This window comes from Equus caballus, chromosome 14, assembly GCF_041296265.1.
Source record: "Equus caballus isolate H_3958 breed thoroughbred chromosome 14, TB-T2T, whole genome shotgun sequence".
NCBI lineage: Eukaryota > Metazoa > Chordata > Mammalia > Perissodactyla > Equidae > Equus > Equus caballus.
Window position 1 is genome coordinate 99,774,704 of NC_091697.1, and position 21,944 is coordinate 99,796,647.

At 39.8% G+C, this 21,944-nt stretch overlaps 1 protein-coding gene across 7 annotated transcripts in view; it reads right to left on the reverse strand.

Moving 5' to 3' along the window:
* ATG10 (autophagy related 10) overlaps nt 1-21,944 on the reverse strand; it is a 209,429-nt gene that overhangs the window by 77,801 nt on the left and 109,684 nt on the right. For all 7 annotated transcript variants that reach the window (XM_014730791.3, XM_070233378.1, XM_070233383.1 and 4 more), the window contains one exon: nt 6-144. In XM_014730791.3, the coding sequence (XP_014586277.1) occupies nt 6-144 (139 nt within the window). The remainder of the gene's footprint in view (nt 1-5; nt 145-21,944) is intronic.

A 21,944-nucleotide genomic window follows, 5' to 3' on the forward strand; every position in this document is an offset into this window, starting at 1 on the left:
CTTACCTAAAAAGCTTGCCCTAAAGTAAAGCACGGGCACTTGGTAGCTGCAGGAATACAGGACGTGATACTCATATTTAATCACCTCGTTGGTCGCTGTGCTCTCAGTCACTTCAAAATCATCCAAGGGTAGCTCTAAAGCCTCCTGAAAAAAAGCAGAAACAAAAACACAACGTGTTTGTCAATAAAAAAAAGTACACTGACATAGACAGGGAAAGATGAAGTTTCCTTCTTGCAAAATAACAGTTAAATAAATATAGGGCTATGAGGTCAGGAAAGGGAGTTCCCACAGTCATGTTTAACATTTGAGTCCTGGGTAAATAGTAAAACCAGAAAACATTAGCATTAAGTAATTCCAGATTGTTTTTGAGAGACAAAGCAGCTCTGGGTAAAGAAACAGGAAGAAAAAAAAGCAGAAAGATCTATTGCAAGAGCAACTCTGAAAAATCTTTACTGTACAATTTTAGCACAAGATGATGGCTACGCAAGCTACCTTCCTGCCTACCTGTGAAAGCTAAAAACATCCCTACAATTGAACAAGAGGCTGTGAAATTGTCCCTAAAGATTCTATTGTACTTGCCAAAAGATGATTCATTGTGTGCCTAACAGTTCCCAGTTCCATTTTGAATAAGAAAGTTATTTTGCAAGAGGTCGAGTTTGTTAGGTACATTCAAAACCTGAGATGCATCCATTTTCTTTATTATTGTGTTATCTTTGGTATATTTCTACAATAAATCTTGACTTAGAGTAGAAGGCAATTATTAATGTCAACTTAAACAGGGTTTTGTAAGCAAAGATGGTTATAGCCAGCTTGCTTCTCACCTCATCATTCTTTATTGGTTGATTTTTTATTATGTGTGGGGGTTTCTTAAGAATGTATCTTAATGTTTAGAAGCAATTAAAGGGACGTGTTGAGACAGAACCTGGTTCCATCCACATTCACTTACTTGCGTTGAAGAATTTCCTTTGAAATTAATTTAGTAGAAGGAAAGAAGCAGGTTGGTTTGGCTCATTTCTACCTCTCATTAAAACAGTAACAACAATGAACAATCGGGAAGAGCTACAGGAAAGATTTCAAACTTTATCAATATGAAATAAGCTTTCCTGCGGAGATAAGTAAAGCCACAGACTACTCTCCAGATCTGTATCTGCTTTACTAATTCCCCACTCACAGGCGGTTCATTGGGGAGATATTACACTAAATAAATCACAGCTGGAGAGATTTACAAAAGAGTTTTTCACTAAACTCCAGTACACACTATCAATTAAACACAAGGAATTAAGTAACCAGAGAGAGATCACTGAAATAAATATTCCAGATATTGCAAATTAATACAGTAACAAGAAAGAGGTTTTTCTGTTTGTTTATTTAAATTTTCATTAGGCAAAGATATCTATATCTTCTTTCAAAGCAATTCTTTTGATCAAATTCATTCTTGGGGTCAAAGATTATATCTTTGTGATAAAAAATAATTGCAAACACTGCACAAGTACATAAAATAAAATGTGACATTCCCCTCATCCCAGCACTTCTATACCTCAGACTTGTAACCATTTTTAACAGGTCAATGTGTACTTTTCTAGACTTTTTAATTTTTTAGCCTACAAACACACACACACAGACATACATCCATCCCACCTCCCCATTAAATCTTGCTATATATACATATATTCCTTCGATTTTCTCACTCACAATCATCCTACCACGTGCTGCCACCTCAGTACTATAGATCTTGCTTCTTCTTTTAATGGCTTCAGTGTATTCCATTGTATGACTATGCCACAGTGTTTTTTAAAAAAAAAATTCCACATTGCTAGATATTTTAGGTTGATTATAATTATCTGCCGCTACAACTAATCCTGCAATGAATATTTTAGCACATATACCCTTGTACACCTCTATTTTTCTATGGTGCAGATTCCTAAAGATGGTATTACTGCATGAAAGGGTATGTGCATTTTAAATTTCGATACTGCCAATCTGTCCTCAGAAAAAGGCTGTACCAATTTATATTCCCAGAAAAAATATATAAGAATGCCCTTTTCCATATCCCATAAATAGTGAGTATTATTTGTTTTTATTTTTACCTACTTGATGAATTTTTAAATGTCAATTTTTTGTTTTAATTTCTAGTTTCTTGATTACTAGTGAAAGTGCACATCTATTCATGTATTTATGGGTAATTTGCATTCTTCTGTGATTTGCTGCTTCTTATCCTTTGTTTATTTTTCTGACATTTAGTTTGCATTTCTCTTATTGAATTATATAAACTCTTTGTACATTAGAAATAACTTACGGTTGTGTATATATATATAATTGTGTACATATAGATAGACATATATATCTGCACCACAGAAAAACAAAGGTATGCAAGGATATGTGTGGCATCTATATGTATGTGTATATATATATGACATCTTTACTCAGTTTTCTTTTAACTTTGTTTCTAATACCTTTTATCCTAAAGATTTTTTTCCCAATCTGTGCATTTTCTTTCTGCAGCTTCTGAGTCACAGGTCCTCGTTAGAAGGCCTCCTGCTTTGTCCCATCTTACCCTTAAAAATTATAAACATGTTAAACTTTTTTAATCCTCACATACAGACTCATACACACACAGACTCAGAGACATACATGTATGCTTTTAAATTTACATTAAGATCATTAATCCATTTGAATTTTGTTTTTGTGTATGGTGTGAGATAGCAATTTTCCCCAGATTTCTAATAGTCCATCTTTTTCCCATTGATTTTTAATTCCACCTGTACCATGAATTAGATTTGTGTGTGTGTGTGTGTGTGTGTGAGTGTGGGTTTATTCTGTTGTTCACTATTCAGCTATTATGTCTCTTCTCAGACAGTCACTGTCCACCCAATTCTTAAGTGAACACTGAATTGGGTCGTTAATTTCTGCAGGAAAAGACTACCTGAGACCCAGTCCTGGTAGGGAGGATAAAATTCCTGGAAAGAATGTCCTTCACTCAAACTAAAATTAAGCACTCAGGAATGTTCTAGGGTTGACACCAGGTACTGCAACTAGTGATCAATTGGGCATAGATCCAGATTCTCTAGAACAGTTCGAAGGCGCAAGGAATAAGAGACAGGGGGCAGAGCAAGCTTTTCGAAGAGCCTGTGAGAAGCCCCACTCTAATCACTGTGCTCATGGGCAAGTGACTGCCTTTGTGGGACGTAAGGGCCAGGAGGGCTCGTCCTCCAACTGGGAGTGCTGCTGTGTCACCCAGCCCCTTGCCCTGGGTAGCCAAATCCGGGCAAAGACATTTTTGCATCCTTAACTCATATTTGATGAATCAAATCCTTGGCCTGTGTCTACTGGGATCTTCCCATCACGGTCACCTTCTTGATGCCCACGTGAACATCATCCTTCGAAATCACACAACTTGGAAATCTCAGACTTCTGCATATTTTCTGCTTCCCTTTCTAGGTAAAAGAGCAAGATGGCTTTAGAACTCAAGACTGAGGTTCTTGTCTTCTTCATCTTTCTGTTCCCAGAGACTCTAACACAGAGCTGAGAACCTCAGGAAGCAATATTTTTATTTCTGTAGTAGACGTGTTTCCTCCCGTCTATGTACACAACAAACTTCATAGGAATTTACCAGCAACTCCACCCCCACCCCAAAGTCTGAAAAGAAGTTAAAGGAGGAATAAAAATGCAAAATATCATCAAAGATGATATACAAATGGCAAATAAGCATATGAAAAAGACGTTCAGTATCATTAGCCATCAGGGAAATGCAAATTAAAACAATGAGATATCTCTACACATCTATCAGAATGGCTGAAATAACAAATAGTGACACCATTAAATGTTGGTGAAGATACAGAGAAACTCGATCACTCATACATTGTTGCTTGGATATAAAATGATATAAAATGGCCCAGTCTCTCTGGAAAACCATATGGCAGTTTCTTATAAACCTAAACACATAATTACCATATAACCCGCCAATTACACTCCTGGGCATTTATCCCAGACAAATGAAAACCTGTTCATAGTAGTTTTATTCAGAATAGCCAAAAACTTGAAATAGTTCAGATGTCCCTCAACAGGTCATGGTTAAACAAACTGCGGTACATCCATTCCACACTATCCAGCAATAAAAAGTGCAAACTATTTACTTATTTATTTTTTTGGTGAGGTCGATTTGTCCTGAGCTAACATTCATTGCCCATCTTCCTCTTTACTTTGCTTGAGGAAGATTAGCCCTGAGCTAACATCTGTGCCAATCTTCCTCCATTTCCCTCATGTGGGATGCTTCCACAGCATGGCTGATGAGTGGAGTCAGTCCGCGCTGGCATCTGAACCTAAGAACCTGGGCCCCCAAAGTGGAGAGCACGGAATTTTAACCACTTGGCCATAGGCCAGCCCCAAAAGCACAAACTATTGATACACACAACCACTTGGGTGAATCTACTGGGAGTTATGCAACTGATTAAAGCCACTCCAAACAGGTTACAGATTTCATTTATATAACATCTTTGAAACGACAAAATTTTAGAAATGAAGAACAGAGCAGAGGTTAGTGTTGGGATGGCGAAGGGAGATGGGCGTAGTTATAAAAGGGCAACATGAGGAATCCTTGTGGTGACGGAACTGTTCTTTATCTTGACTACGATGGTGGATACGTGAACCTACACATGTGATAAGATAAAATTGTATAGAACCAAACACACACACACAAGCACGAGTAAAACTGGGGACATCTGAATAAAATCAGTGCATTGTATGAATGCCAATATCCTGGTTGCGATATTATATTATAGTTTTGCAAGATGTTATCACTGGGGGAAACTGGGTTAAGGATACATGGGATCTTTCTGATTATTTCTTATTTAGATAATCTACAATTATCTAAAAATTTCAATTAAAAAATGAAAAGGAAAAAAGTGAAGGGGGCTGGCCCCGTGGCCGAGTGGTTAAGTTCGCGCACTCCGCAGCAGGCGGCCCAGTGTTTCGTTGGTTCGAATCCTGGGCGCGGACATGGCACTGCTCGTCAGACCACGCTGAGGCAGCGTCCCACATGCCACAACTAGAAGGACCCACAACGAAGAATATACAACTATGTACTGGGGGGCTTTGGGGAGGAAAGGAAAAAAATAAAATCTTAAAAAAAAAAAGTGAAGCAATTTGAAGTTTGTTAAAAACAAAATTAAATTTCTAAGACCTCAGGTGCTAACAATACAGATGGCAGAGGGTTATGTTGATAAAGAGAGGCTGTCTGGAATCTGCTCTGCAATAACACAGGCGAGGGGTCAGCGGACGGTGGTGTAGAAGGGGCATGACTGGGCACGCAGTGATGATTGCTGGAGTCGATTGATGGGTCCATAGGTGTTCATTATGCCATTCTGTCGACTTTTTTTGAATATTTTTAATTCTCCAAAATAAAATTTTTTTAAGGCAACAAAAATTTCTGATACCATGTTACAATATACAGAATCACAGAACTCTAATAGTGAAAAGAACTTGAATCACTCCATCTAACCCAACACTCACCTGGCAGATACAATACGGCCAGAAAGGCTGCTTGTTTACCCAATGTCACTCAGGCAGGTAGGCCTATAACCCATGCCCGCTGACACTGAAACCACTGCTCTTCGCACTGCAGTATGCCACTTCTTAGCTATCACTAACTTGGACTGACGTTAGGGCCCCATAACATTAATATTAACATTTTGAGCAAGTTTGTTAACATTTTATTATTTTTTCTTTTATTATGTTTTTTCAAAAGGATTTGGGTATATTTAATTCAATGTTAAGAGTTACTAGAAAAAGAAGACACACACATTTATTTTCCTCAAAATGCTACTATTTCATTAAATGAGAAGCTACCTGTGTTTAGAAAATTACATTCATTCAAGGAGCTAAAAGATTAAGTGGTTCACATTAATTATAGAAACCTTGATTTTATTGAATTCAATTAACAATAAATTGACAGTGATCTTTCATTTAGAAAATCTGATATGAATTAAGCTTTACAACTAAATCCCATTAAATAGAGATCATGCTGAAGATACTTCATAGATATTTTATTGAAAGCCAATCCAGCTAGTACATTGGGCTTTGGCAATGAGATCCCTATCTCTATTTAGTCTACAGGAAAAAGTAACAGAAGGTGGAAAAATTTTTCTTCTATCACTAAAAATCTCCATTACTGAGCAAACAGAAGTAACGAGCCTTATTCCTAACGTCCCTGGAGGAAAAGAGAGTCTATTTGTTTGTCTTCTACCAGTCAAGTCTTTAATTCAAACCTAACATTAATGGGCCAGAATCACAGCCAAGTAGCCAGAATGATGAAGGGGCACGCTGGTTCAGAGACAGCCTTTAGCTGTATCCACGAGTGGACACGTAAGCCATCTAATCAATGGAAGACTGGCTATGGAACAAACCTCATTTGATTTTCCTGAGCCAACAGCCTTTTAATATTTTCTGAAGTGATAAAGACTGACGAAGCCTTTTGACAAACCATTGAAAAATCACTTCCTTAAGAAAGAATTTTAATTATTAAAACATCTAAAATAAATTATAAAAATAATCTAAGCAGGCCCTTTTTAGTTTCACTTGCTCATCATTTTACAGTGGGATGGTCTTTTCACTATTTTTACTCCTAGAATGACTCTTTTTTCATGATCTCTGCGGCTTTTGAGTAAGTGACTGTCACAAGAACCTGTGCAAGTGATGGCATTCTCTTAGCAACTGTAAAGGTAGTATCTGATACATAGAGAGGGCTCAACACAAGGCAGGCATGTGTCTGACAGCATCCAGGGTGACTCTGAAACCACAAAGGGTGGTCAGTAAGGTGATCTCAAGGACAGCATCTCAGTGCGCCTCCCCTTTTCCCAGTAATATTATCACTTCTACTCCCGATTTTTTTTTTTTTTATAATTTCGTATTCTGATTACAAAGCCTTTTTTTTTTTTTTATAACGCTTTTTTTTTTTTTTAAAGATTTTTTATTTTTTCCTTTTTCTCCCCAAAGCCCCCCGGTACATAGTTGTGTATTCTTCGTTGTGGGTTTTTCTAGTTGTGGCATGTGGGACGCTGCCTCAGCGTGGTCTGATGAGCAGTGCCATGTCCGCGCCCAGGATTCGAACTAACGAAACACTGGGCCGCCTGCAGCGGAGCGCGCGAACTTAACCACTCGGCCACGGGGCCAGCCCCTACTCCCGATTTTTTTAAAAAGGAAAAAAAGAAGCCCCATTCTTTGCTCTCCCGGCCCCATCAGAGGGGAGTGAATTAGCGTTAGCACGGCCAACGTGGGCTCCCACTGAGAGGACGCACCTGTCTCCCGCGCGGGCTTAAGTCCTCCAATGTAGCCGGGCACGCTCAAGGGCAAGGCAGGAGGGAGGAGACACAGAAACCCGCCAAAGCACGTCTGGCAGGTTTCTGGATGTTTACAACTGGCTCCTTTGTGCTTCTTAGGCCCTGTTTTCTTTAGGACTGTGCAGTGGACAGCAAGACAGCTTGAGTCTGGAGCCGGGCAGCTAGCAAACAGGCTGAGTACAAGGCAGGCTGCTGAAGAGGCTGTCTCTCAGATTCCATGCCAGAGGATACAGGTTCTCTGGCAGGAGGGAGTAGTAATAATGCTTAATAGCACCTATCGTAAGCCAATGACAATTAGTCCTTAAATCACAACACTATTTAAAAAGCATTGTCTTACTGGAAAAAATCAGAAGGGCGCAAAAGGACCTTTTAAAAGAAAAGTCAGGTTCTTCTCATCTACTTTTTAAGATTCCTGAGCAGCTAAAAGCAAAAGAATAGCAAGATAAGGGATTTGAAAATCGGAAATTCCTTACGGAAATCATGCCTAATTAAAGGAAGAGAGAAAGACTTTTACCTGGTATTCTGAGCTCAGAATCAGTCAAATATGTTTCTATTCAGAGTTACTCTTTGCATGTTACATAAGACCAGCATCATTTACAAGGGTTTACAGCTTTTCTAAGCACATTTATATACATTATGTCAATTGCTCCTCTGCTCTAGGAGGAAAGCCCCAAGTCATCCAGAAGTAAGAAACTTAGCTGAGGCTCCTTCACTCCACAAAGACCATTAGATTTTAGGAGGTAGGGTATGTGAAACATCTGTATTCATGGACTCCATCCCCAACCTTCTGGGATGGGACTTACAAATCCACCTTGTTCACAATGTTCCAAGTGATGCTAATGCGCGTGGTCAGCAGACCACTCCAGGAAGCCTCGGAGGCTCAACTTCGGGATTCTTCACTTTTGTGCTCGATGGGATTATAGCATCAGGAAAGCCCAAACACCAAGACTCAGAATTACACCGTAAACCAGTTTGCCTTCACTGGCTGCTCATCTACATCTTCAGGAGTATTGCTATCTCGTTTGCTCTCCTCTTGGTGGAAACCTTTGCACCTCCATTAACCTAAGACATCAGCTCCTCACCCCCACTCCCAGGGACAGAGGCGCTTTCATGGGCCCTTTCCTTTATCCCCTCCTATCCAAAAGCATCCTTCATTTTCTCCTTTTCCTTTTAACTGATTGATTAATTCTTGCTGAAGTATCAATGGCCATTGATGGCTTAGTATGTTACTCCTTTATCAACTATTACATTCAGCGGCAGATTTGTCATTGATAACCCCAATCAAAAGGAATCTTTCATAGTGGAATTTGGGGGGCCAAAAAGAAGTAAATTTTGCACCATGCATGTAACCACCAATGTGTAAGACTTGCCTTATAGGCTACCCTACATTTTAACTCCAGAGCCAGAACATTCTTCCTTGTGCTAAAAGGTGAATCAGTTTCCACTATGTTTATCCTTGCAGAAAATTAAGAAACAAGGGTCACCTCTTGTGTAATAGCCTCTCAAAAATATGAACCAATTTATTGTCTTCAGAGTTCTCTTCCCCATATTAGACAATCCTAGCTCTTCCCATTTTTCTTGTGTCTCTAGTTCCAAGGTCTGCAAACATTTTCTTAAAGGGCCAGAGAGTAAATATTTTAGGCTTCATGGGCTGTAACGCATGACAGCAGCCACTGGCAACATGTAAACACATGGACATGGCCCTACTCCAGTGAAACTTTATTTACAAAAACAAGCTGCAGCCTGTAGACCTTAGGTTGCTTACCCCTATGAGTCCATCTTAAGGCCTTCCTTCATTGCATTTTATTGTATTTTTGTATGTAGCAAGCAGAACCTTATCAAAGGACTTGTGTCTCCATTTGGTAAATCTTCTTTCTCCCTTTTTCTATTTTTTTTTCTATCTTAAGATGTTACACTAGGTTTCTTGGAGGGATGATAAATTCTGAGCTTTAAAAGAATAATGATAATTGAATCCAATAGGGTGAAGCTTGGCCAGAATCATTTTCTAAAGTAAGAGATAGCACTACCCTAATTTAAACAAGTGAGATTTTTAAATGTCTTGATGAATAAACTGCAAATTCTTTCAGCATATGAATAAACTTCTATACTCAAATCCAGAAATGAGTAAATTTCACTGCCAAAGAGTAAAAATGATAAGGTCTTGATAAATAGACCAAAAGGCAAGCACTATAGTAATTTCAGAGGGCTGTGAATCCTAAAGCTTGGGCTCTCTCACCGTGCACACGAGAATATCTACGAAGGAACACAGAATTATTGCTAAGGACCTTCAATTCAACTAAGCCATCAGTTCCTTCTCCTTCCTGAAAACTGCCTCTGCATTATGTGGATGTGAATAGGGCTTTATTTGTTTGCTTGTTGGCCATTTTACCAGGAGAATCCCTTAAAGAGTTCCACAAGGACCTACTGAGTGCCAGGCACTGTGCTTATGGCAGGACAAAGACCTGGTGTTGCTTTTAAATAATGCTATTTCAGCAGCAATGAGAGCACAGTGAAAGTTCTGATCTTTCTACTGGCGTGGAAGGGTGCACTCAAAATCCTAGATACAAACATCTAGATCTTAGAGAAGCACAGTATAGTCAAATGTGGAAAAGGGCATGGCATTGGAGTAGACCTGGTTCAGTTCCTGGGCCCACCACTCACTGGATGGGCAGATCACTTAATTCCTCTGGGCTTCAGCTTCCTTACTTGTTAAATGAAGGCATTTTTTCTCCCACTTTTCCCTTGTTTAATGTGTATTAAACAAGATAATGTGTAAAACTACCTGACACATAGTAGGTACACTGATTAACTTATTCATTCAGTCCTCAAATGTTTTAGATTATAGACTTAGGGTCAGATGTATCTTCTAGGTTCTAGACCAAGGGTCGGCCACATTTTCTTAAAGGTCTACATAGTAAATATTTTAAGCTTTGTGCACCATATGTCTCTGTCAAAACCACTCCTCTTTGCCATTATAGCACAAAAGCAGCCTAGACAATGTGTAAATTAATGAGCGTGGCTTAGTTCCAATAAAACGTTATTTATGGACACCAAAATTTAAATCTCATAGAATTTTAATGTGTCATGAAACACCATTCTTTTGATTCTTTTTCAACCCTATAAAAATGTAAAAACCATTCTTAGCTTGTGAGCTGTACAAAAATAGGCAGGAGGCCACAGTTTGCCAACCTTTGTTCTAGACACTGTCCTAGGATCTGAGAACAGGAGGGAGAATAGCAACAGACATTTGCCTTAATGGGAGGAGATCCGTTACATAAATAATCACACAAATAACTATAAAATTGTCATCACACTAAGTGCTACTAGAGAAGATGCAGAGTCTCCAGAGTAGAGAGAATTTTACCTCATCTATAAATTTGGTGTGTGAGCCTTTAACCTTTTCTCTTTCAGCTTTTTCAAGGACAAACCAGTTGTATGCAGCACGGACCCTTTCAATGTCCTAATCATGTTTCCTAAGGTTTCTTTTTAGTTCAGTGACCATACCATCTACCCAGATAGATTTCTAGGAACAGTTGTTTTTTTTTTTTTACCAAGTTTACCAGACAGCCTTATCACCTAGAATTTGTCACTCTGTCACCTCTAACTATCCGAGCTTCTTCCTAACAAACTCCTCTTGCAGCCCACTACAAAGTCTCCTTGCGCACTTCGTTCTGTTCACACGTGTCCTCCCGCCCTCAGCAACAGTTTCTGATTGAGAAAGCCTGCGTGTTTCTTCTCAGTTTTGTGCATACTCACATATATGCGCGCACATGTGTGCTGCGTGTGCAGACAGGTCACATACACGTTAGTTCAACTAACGATTACTGAGCATTTACTATGCGCTAGGCCTGGTGCAGCTAGTGGAGAGATGTTGGTGGACAAAACAGACATGGTCTTTGCTCTCAAAGAACTTATAACTAGATGGAGGGTGGCGGGGGGGAAACCAATCGTTGCATAAATAATTATTTGATTATAGTATTGCAAGTGCTATAAGAATGCAAGAATGCATCTTGGGGCCTTATCTGGTCCAGGGTCAGGGAAAGGCTCTCCTGCTGTGGCACACACACAACCCTGGACAGGGCGTATGCCTGTCTCAGTCCCCGAGCATCCCAAGCATCCTGAAGAGTACCTGACCAATAGTGGGCATTCAATCAGTGCTTGTTAAAAGAAATAAACAAATGACGTGAGTATTAACTGTTGCCATTTCCATCCCACAAATCAGAGGTCTCTAAACTGTTTTGATTATGACTCCAGGAGTCAAAAAATTTAAGCACTCATCTTTACTATGTGTATATTTACCTTCTGATCAATTATGAACATGTATTTCTGTGTAATACACTGTGTATATTGTAAAACACATTAAAATTGAAAACTTTAAAGGATAAGACAAAGATGAAGGAAAAATATTTTCCAAGTAATTATTTTAGTTATCACACTCTACTCTTCACTCTGAGCACCAAAGGACCTTCACTGGCCCCCTGCTCTCACCTCCTCTTTGGGAATCTTGCCCATTTTGCACTCAGCTTTCTGGGCCAGTGGTTATGACTGAATAAAGTTGCAAAAATGTTGATTTTAAGGTACAAGTTGATAAAGTTAGTACCTCAAAATGATCACACATGTAAACAGCATGCAAACGAGCACACAGTTGCCTGCCTTTCACAGGGCTCCTGGCTGCAGAGCCAGTGCTGCTGAGCAGCCAGCCCTGATCACAGTCCCAGACGGTCAGATAGCCGGACACCAGATGCCCGGGTGCTGCCTGCCCATCAGTCCTGCCTTTCTCCCCAGCACCGTGACACAGGAGTTCTCTTCATAAAGAAGCCCATTCTAATCCGCACATAGACAGAGTCCTGGGTTCCAAATGTGCAAATAACACAGTAAATAAAGTGTTAGAGAAAAATATATTTACTTTATTTATTAATGGTGCAGATACATTTTTGCCAGTAATATTTTGAATATGCTGCAGTGTTTTTGTTTTCTTTTGTTTTAAATTTTAAATGTGATATGGCATTTCAAAGGTCTGCCTTCAGTTCTTTTTCCATTTTTTTGATAGAAGATTTTGTTGGTTGCAAGAGCTGAGACAGAGCCACAGATCCACATGGAAGAAGTATATCACTGGCTGTGCTCAGTAAAGCATGACACCCACAGGCCAATCCCCTTCTCCAGGTATAACGGGTTTGTCTTCATGTTCTGGATGTTTTTCAGTGGGTGGCTAATCAACGTCGACAGCTTCATACTATCATCAGGCACAATATACACACAGTTTGAGGGTCATCACCAATAACAGTAAATATAAACCCTACCTCCAGGAATCTTTATTTCAGATTGCGAGAGCAAACTTTTTGAAAGATCTGATTATACTGTTGTTTTTACATAACGCCATTTTTTTGTTCATTAGTTTCTTTGCAGGATTCTTGAAAGCCCCTAGTCTGACAAGTAGGAGTTGTGTTAACTAAAACTGGATGAGATCATCCTGGCAAATCCAGGGCACAGCCAACCACAATGTGTAACAAACACCTGAAGGAGTGAAGGCACCGCTGTCAGCTCCTTCCTGTTGTCTGGCTCCCGCTGTTTCCTTTCTGATGCCTTGAGTGACATATATGACAAGTGAACTGCATGAAGACCCAGCATGAGTCCATGTTCAAATATCAGTAAGGCTTCATTTGAAAAATAAATAAAAGTAAATATAAATAGCAGTTCCAATGTTGTTTACCACATCTCAGCAGATTGCTTTCCATGCTCTCTGGGTGCATACATCCACTCCAAGACTCTATGCTGGTGACCCAGACCTTTGTTAAACTTGAAGAAGACAAAATTGATCCTTGGCATCCCCTACATCTAGCTTCTCATGGCCTTGTTTTCCTCTTTCAGTGTGAAGCTCCCCAATTCAGCCCTTCTGATCTGCAGAGGAAAGGGCCCTGATCAACTTACCAACAGTAAATGTTACAGGCTGGACATGTTAATCCTACCAAGAGTCTCTGACTTTGAAGAGAAGTCTTCCTAAACAGGGAAATCTTAGTGAATCGCTTACCATGCAGTTCCTGTAACAGAGAACATGACACGGGGGTGGGGGGCAGCAGTGGCTTCTCTGGCCCCCTTCAGAACACACCCTGTGGATGACAACCTCCTGGAGTGAGGAGAAGACCAGCCCTGCCAAGGATGGTGCACAGGGGCATGTGGGCATCACCAGTGTCTCATGATCTGTCTCTGAGGTGACAGAAATTGCTCCTGGAAGGAGCTACATTTGACTTCCAATTGCTGGACCCCCATGTCTCCCTGTTACCAAGCCTGGGCATTCAACCACTTTTTCTATTTGTAATGCTAATGATAAATCAATATTCAACAGAAGTTTCCAAAGAAAAAATAAAAGAACCTTAAGCTGGTAATACTAAATTAATGTATTTTCCTGGTTACTTATAATGGTAAATAATTATTTGCATAGTAAGAAAAATGCTAATTTTATTAAAGTGCTATTAGAGAAGGCTTTTAGACTAACACACAGCACCCTAAAAAAATCATACAGAGTGACTAGATTTGTCAGTTCTAACCTCTTTGGAATCATTTGCCTGCACAGTTGCCACACTTGGAGCAAAAACCAAATCCAGAACTGACTTGTTTCCTAAATGAATTGGGAAGTTGTCATTAAGAAGCATTGCTACTTTATTGCATTCATGTAAAAGCAGTCTTGTGCCGCTGTAACGGACTATTGAGCAGATGTTTTAGAGCACTATACCCACAGCAATACGTGTATCATAAAAAAGATAAGGAGCTACAACGTAATTAATGATTTCAGTTCCTCTATAAATGAATTTCACTTTTTTAAAAATGGATTTAAAGTTGTGTCAAGAACTTCAACTTTTAACTCAAGCAATTCACTTGCAAGAGAGTGAGCACAAAATCATTTACAGCAATAAATAACCAAGGGTCAGACTCAGCTTACACTCAAGATGATGAAATCTGAGGGTACAAGAAAGCTTCTCCAGACCAAATCACCCCGCGCCCTCCCCCGGCAGCCCCCAGAGAATCAGTCCTCGGAGATCAACTTCTTTGTGCCTTAAAGGTCTTCGAGCCAGGAGACTATGCATTATCTCTGAGAATGGGGGCAAATACTTAAAATCATCATCAGCTGAAACTGTACAACTCTTAGCCCAGGTTTTCAAACTGACAGTGAGCTCCAGAGTGGGAGGCAGGAACAGGAACCAGCAGGGGCAGCAGGAAGGCCACGGGTGTGCATAAACATGAACAGTGGCAGCTACAAATTGGTACCATGCTCCTCTTACTCTAATAAAATCTCCCAACTCTAAGTTAGGAAATCTAAAACATGATGAAAAACAGTGGTTAACAACCACATGAAAGTCTGCAACAACACTGTTCTTTAATCCAAGATCCAGGCTCTATTTGGGGTCCGCGTCTCAGCGTGGGTTATCCCAGAGCAGCCCTTGAGAGGAGGACTGGAAGGCAAGTAATCTCTTTGGGAAGTGATTTCAGGAGCAGCAGTAGGGCAGTGGGGAGATGAGGTGGGAGGGGAGAGGAAGCAGTACAGGGCACACGAGCAAACAGATTAGCACCGTGGGAAACCAGGACTCCTTCCCACCAGGAGAGACTGTACAAAACGCACTTCAGGGCTGTCCCCCCTGGGGGGTTCAGAAGCCAGAAGGTACATTCACCAACTCCCCCTGTGTCCAGTTGATGACTGGTTTGGGGTACTAGCTGGTTTGGAATTGTGGGGCTACCTCCCAGTGGAGCAGAGCACAGCTCTTGCTACCACAGAAGGCACTCAGGCAGAGTCACAGGGGCACGAGGCAGACACGGGAACGGGAAGTGCTCTGGAGATACAGGCAGGGCTAGAGACCCCCATGGCCCATCTAGGCAAAAAGCAGTGCCCAATCCCTTATTCACAGTTCTGAAATCCAGAAAGCTCTGAAAATTTTTAAAAGTAAACTTTTTCATATGTTTGGCACCAAAAACTCATTTGGTAGCAAATTCTTACCTGTGGCTTTTTATAGTCTTTATTTATTCTACTTTGTATGATGATTGTTTCACTAAGGAAATATTAAATGCTGCCCAGACACCACTAGGAGTGTAACATAATACAGAATTCACTTTTATAAAATTACCTTACTTATCTAAAATCCCCCAAATTCTGAATTCCAAAACTCACTGGGGCTCAAGGATGGTGGGAATGTAGTTTTTAGTGCCTTCTACCTTTTTATTAGATGTGTCTTGAGCACAAACAAAATGATATAGAAAGAAGCATGTTGACCTCCTTGAACAAAAGGCACTCAATAAATTCCTGAGCAATTGCCAGATTAAGAAATGTGGGAAAAAGAGATGAAAGGGAGACAAGGGAAAAGAAATAGGGAGAGGAAGGGGGATAGCAGAAAAGAGAAGAGAGACAAGGCATAATATGATAGAGAGCTAACGGCATCAATAAAAAGTGAGAGCTAGAGTAAGACCAAAAAAATAACACAAACAAGTCTTAGGCTGCTATTTTCCAAATATACTGTTGCCAAAATCTATTTCCAAAACTGATATAAAGAGACAGGAAAACAGAAAGGGAAGAGAGACTATGCACACGGATGAAGCATGTAAGAACTGCCTGAGGAGTCTGATAATAGACAGTTATCCGTATACCAAAGGGGATCACGCCCCACACCCCAGGAGGAATGAGCCACCCCTCCGTTGTATAAGCACCATGGCACTCACCAACTGTACCTTAGTTCTGAATCTTTGACTAACCCATTCCTGTGCAAGAATAGTCTCCCTTCACCATTACAACACCAGGCTTCCTCCTTATTAGATTTTGGCTTAAAAGTTCCTCTGTCCTAGAACATTTTCACTGATTAACCATATCAGCCTAATGTTTGACCAAATCTCCTTCACAACTAAGTTTTGCAATTAAATTGTAAGTTCAAATCTCTGTGGACAGAGCTTATTAAGGAACAGCAGCTATAGCTCCTACTAAAGCTTTTCAGCTATATGAGGGTTTTTTTCCCTTCCTGCTGAGGAAGATTCACCCTGAGCTAACATCTGTGCCAATCTTCCTCTATTTTGTATGTGGGTTGTCGCAACAGCATGGCTTCCAACAAGTGGTGTAGGTCCATGCCCAGGAACCAAACCCAGGCCACCTAAGCTGAGCATACAAAACTTCACCACTAGGCCATGGGGCCAGTTCCTGTATGAGTATTTTTATTCACCAGGATTCTTAGAGTCCTCTCTTTACCATGGTCCTTCACAGTGAGTAGTCTTAAAATTCCCATTTAAAATATTAGAACTTGGGCCAGCCTTGGTGGCCTAGTGATTAAGTTCAGCGTAATCTGCTTTGGCAGCCTGGGTTCAGATCCCAGGCACAGACCTACACTACCGGTCTGTTAGTAGCCATGCTGTGGCAGCAGCCCACATAAAAAAATAAAAAGAGGAAGATTGTCAATGGATGTTAGCTCAGGGCAAACCCTCCTCAGCAAAAAAAAAAAAAAAAAAAAAAAATTGGAACTCTACACCTTCAAAAACTCCCCCAGGAAAATCAAAACCCAACTCAAAGGTAAAGATTTGAAAGTATGAACATCCATAAAGGTCTCAGTCTTTTTAAAAAGGTGATCTCATTAAATTAACACTGCACAATTTCCATAGCAGCCTCTCACAAACATGTATTCATTCAATAAACATTAATTGATCATCTAATATACTTAAGACAGTGTGCTCACTAGATTAAGAAAAAAACAAGATGAAAAGTAAACCCCACAACTGGTCATGCAAGAATTGTGTAATTAGGTATGGGAGCCAAGTCATATAAGCCATATCCACAAGTGACTATAACACACAGCAAACTGTGACAATGGCTGCATGAGAAGTATACAATGTTCGTGAGATTACAGATGAAGACCTCAGTCCTAACTGGATCCTAAAAGAACGCAAGGTCCCAGTTTAGAAGGTGTCATTTAGCCTGAATGATTCCAACTGGAAGAATGAGGCATTAGTTACTCAGGGCAGAAATGATGGCGAGATCTAAGGTTCAAGACACTGAAGCTCACGATCAATTTAGCAAGTCACCCTGTTTGTCTGGAATTAGTGTTGTATAAGAAATCTGAAACAGGATAAAATTGTTAGCCTGAAGTCAGATTGTAGGTGACTGAAGGACAGAACCTAAACCATATTTGATAGGTGCTGGGGATCATAAGGAAGTAGTTGAGAAGCAATGTAGTCCAACAGATTAAGAGAGCAGACTTTGGAATCACTCTGCCTGGGTTTAGAACTTGACTGCACCATTTATTAGGTGGGTGACATACGTTAATCAAGCACTCTAACGTTCAGTTTCTTCATTGGTTCAATAGAGATGATAATGATAACGCTGGCTTATGGAGCTGTTGGTAGGGCTACATGGAATAATCCATGTAAAGCATTTAAGGCATTGCTTAGCACATAAGAAAATAATAATGTTAGATTATTATCATTAGTGGGGCGGTAGAGTAATGTGATTAGAGCTTGCCTTTAAAAACATAATTTGGAAATAAACTGAAGGATGGATTGGAAATTAGAGAGTGAAGACATGGTGAGATCAGCTAGAAGGCTGTGTAAACAGAACGATCCTCGAGAGAGGTAACGAAAGATGTTAAGAAAAATGGTTGGGAACAGTATTGGGAAGGAGCAAACAAATGAAAGAGACGTTCCAAGAGGGTGTTTGTTTGTCTAAGCAAATTACTGATGAATGTAAGGGCCTAAAGAATAAGCCCATTTATTAGACAATACCAAGGTTCTGAGCCTGGATAACTGGGGAAATGATGGTGTCATTAACAGTGACATGAGTAACAGGTACTATTTTGGAGATGCTGATTTAAGACACCTGGATCCTATAGGCCACTGAATTTGTAGGGCAAAACTCTAAAGAAAGACAGGGACTGTAGAAATGGCTCTAATAATAGTCACCCCCTATTTGAACATTAACTATGGCCTATGTGTATACTAGAACCTATGCATGCCAACGTGGTAAGCACACTTATGGCTTAATGAGACAAGCTAGCTTAAGGCATTATTATTTTACCAAAACCGGGTCCTAAAGACCTCAGCTACACAACTTGCCTAAGACCACAATTCGTAAGAGGCAGAGCCAGAATTCTGTCCATGTTTATAACGTTACAGTTTGGATACATTTTGGATTTGAGTCATCAGCATAAAAGGACTAGCTGTAGTAGATGAAATTTCTAATGGAAAGAGAAGATAAGGCCAAGGAAAAATCTTAAGGAAAGCCATATTTCAGAGATAGGAGGAGAAGGGGAGCTAGCAATGAGAAGAACTTCACAGATACAGAAGAAAAATAGAGAGATGAAAACAGCACGAAGTCACGGGAGAAAAAGCTTCCAGCAGAGCATGGTCAACAGCCTTGGATATTACAGGAAAATGAAGGACAATCTGAAGAGGCAATTTGATTTGATGTTTCAGTTTTCACTATTGTCTTTTAAGAGAGAAATTGTTAAAGCACACTGGGAGAAAACGCAAAACTGTAGAGTCGTATGAACTTGTAGTGAGAAACTATAAGTATTAAGAATAGATAACCCTTATAAGAAATTACAGAGAAAAACAGATAACATATAGGTAGATAACAGAAAACATTGAGGGGATAGCAACATCAAAGAAAGAGCTTTAAAAAACAAACACGCGAATGTGGGTTTATCTGCAGGTTGACTAGAATAAATCTGTGGAGAAGGAGAAACAGGAGGCTAAGAGAGATGCACACCTAGTGATGGAACCGGAGGATGCCCAGGTGATGAAGTAAGGAGTGACTAAGTACCTAACAGACCAATCGTCCTACAAATAACAGAGAGAAATTCCAGGGGGAAGCCTATTTAAGGCTTTGGAGATTTAACAAAGGTGGACAGATTTTGGAGAGGAGTCAACATCTGGAGCAAGTGACATGTTTTTTGCAGCTTTTCCCTGGAGGCAGCTGCAGTGGTGGTGTTTGTGGTGGCACAAGGGTGGAGAGAAGGCGGGCAGGTAAAAGTCCTGCCACTTTTCTGACTGGAGGAAACAAGGCAAAAGAGTCTGGAGCAATTACAGCTGCTAGAAAATGAGGAGGAAACCCAAGAAGGAAGAGAGCCAGAGAAGAATATCAAATTCTACATTTAAACTCAGCCTGTCTCTGGCTAACCCCTGACCCACGCATGTGTGGGACAACCTGAAAGCAGCTTGTAGCTAAGTTTAAAGAACTGAACTGAGGTCTAAGCCACTGCCCACTACAGGCATGACAGTTTGCAATTTGAGTCCAACTAAATTAATTGATTGCTAAAAGAAAAATATCAACCCTCTTTAGAAGAATGTGACAAAATACAGAGCCTTCAAAGTATAACAGCCACAATATCCAAGATACATTCTGGAATTATTCAACATAGGATAAGCAGAGAATATGTGACTTAATCTGCTGAGAAAAGATGACCCAGATGTCGGAAATATCAAATAAGGACTTTAAAGCAGCTTTCATAAGTATGCTCAGTGAGGTAAAGGTAAATATTCTCACACTGATTAAAAATATACGACATTTCAGCAGAGAAATAGGAAAGGTAAAAAAGAACCAAATGGAAACTTCAAGACTAAACAATAAAAATATCTGTGATAGGGGCCAGCCCAGCGGCATAGTGGTAAAGTTCACGCATTCCGCTTTGGCGGCCTGGGGTTCACAGATTCGGATCCCAGGTGCAGACCTAGCACCACTCGTCAACCCACACTGTGGAGGCATCCCACGTAAAATGGAGGAAGATTGGCACAGATGTTAGCTCAGCAACAATTTTCCTCACACACACACACACACACACAGAAATCTGTGATAAAAATTCAATGGTTGGGATTAATAGCAAACTGGAGGTAACAGAGGAAAGAATCAATGAACCACAGAGTAGATGAACTGAAGTCATCTAATCTGCAGAAGAGAAAAAAATCAAAAGAAAATGCACAGAGCACCTGGGACCTGTGGGACAGTTTTAAACATCAGACATAGATAAAAGTGGAGCACCAGAAGGGCAGGTGAAAGAGAAGATGGAGCGGAAAAACAATGTGTGAAGAAACAGTAGCAGAAAACTTCCCATGTTTGGTGAAAGAGAGAAATTTACTGATTCGAGAAGTTTAGAAAACCACAATCTAATAAATGCAAATAAATATACCTAAGCATATTATACTCAAACAGATGAAAACCAAAAATAAAGAGAAAATATTAAAAACAGCCAGAGGGGCTGGCCTGGTGGCACAGTGGTTAAGTTTGTGTGCTCCGCTTCAGCAGCCCAGGGTTCACCAGTTTGGATCCTGGGCATGGACCTACCCACCACTTATCAAATCATGCTGTGGCAGGCATCCCACATATAAAAAGGAGAGGAAGATGGGCACAGATGTCAGCTCTTTTTGCTGAGGAAAATTGGCGGTGGGTGTTAAGCTCAGAGCTAATCTTCCTCAAAAAAAAAAAGTGCATTACGTACGTGGAACCAACAATTAGAATTACTATGTATTTCTCACCAGAAACAACAGAGGCCAAAAGGCAAGAGGACAATATCTTTAAAGAAACCTATACAGTTTCTCCGTATCCGTGGGTTCCACATCTGTGGATTCAACCAACCATGGATTGAAAGGCCTTACATGGTTGTGTCTGGACTGAACATTTTTTCCTTGTCATTATTTCCTAAACAATACAGTATAACAAGTATCTGCAAAGCATTTACATTGTATTAGGTATTATAAGTAATCTAAAGATGATTTAACATATACGGGAGGATGTGTGTAGGTTATATGCAAATACTATGCCATTTTATATAAGGGACTTGAGCATTAGTGACTTTTGGTATCCACAGAGGGTCCCGGTACCAATGCTCCTGGATATCGAGGGATGACTGTATCTGGTGAAAATATCCTTCAAAAATATAGGTGAAATAAATGTATTTTCTGATAAAGGAAAACTGAGGCAATTCATTATCACCAGACCCACACTACAGAAAGGACAAAAGTTCTTCAGGTTCAAGAGAAATGATACCAAAGGAATAAGTGAAAAGCACTGGAAATGGTAAATATTTGGGCAAATACTAAAGATCATAATTCTATCTTAAATTTAAAAAATATATGTGACAGTCTAAAGCAAATATTATAACACTGTCATGTGAGATTTATGTATGTATGTAGATATATACGACAGTTGCAATATAAAGAATGGTGAGGGATATGGTAATGCAGGGTTTCTACCTTTTATGTGAAGTGGTACAACATTAACTCTAAGCAAACTGCGGAAAGTTAAGGATGTACATTGCAATGCATAGAGTAATCAGTCATAAAATAATTTAAAGAAGTATATCCAAAAAGTCAATAGATAAGTTGAAATGAAAATTCTAAAAATTAACCCAAAATGAGGCAGAAAGAGAAAACAGGAACAACAACAAAAAAGGGGATAACAGGAAAAATGATAGACTTACATCAATCTTATTAATTATTACATTAAACAATAATTCACAAAGCACTTCCATTAAAAGGCAGAGATTATCAGAATGGATTTTAAAAAAACAAGCAGTCTTTGTGTAAAAGAGAAAAGTAAGTTGGTAGAAAAAGATAGATCATGTAAGCAACAAACATGAAGGCTGGAGTAGACAT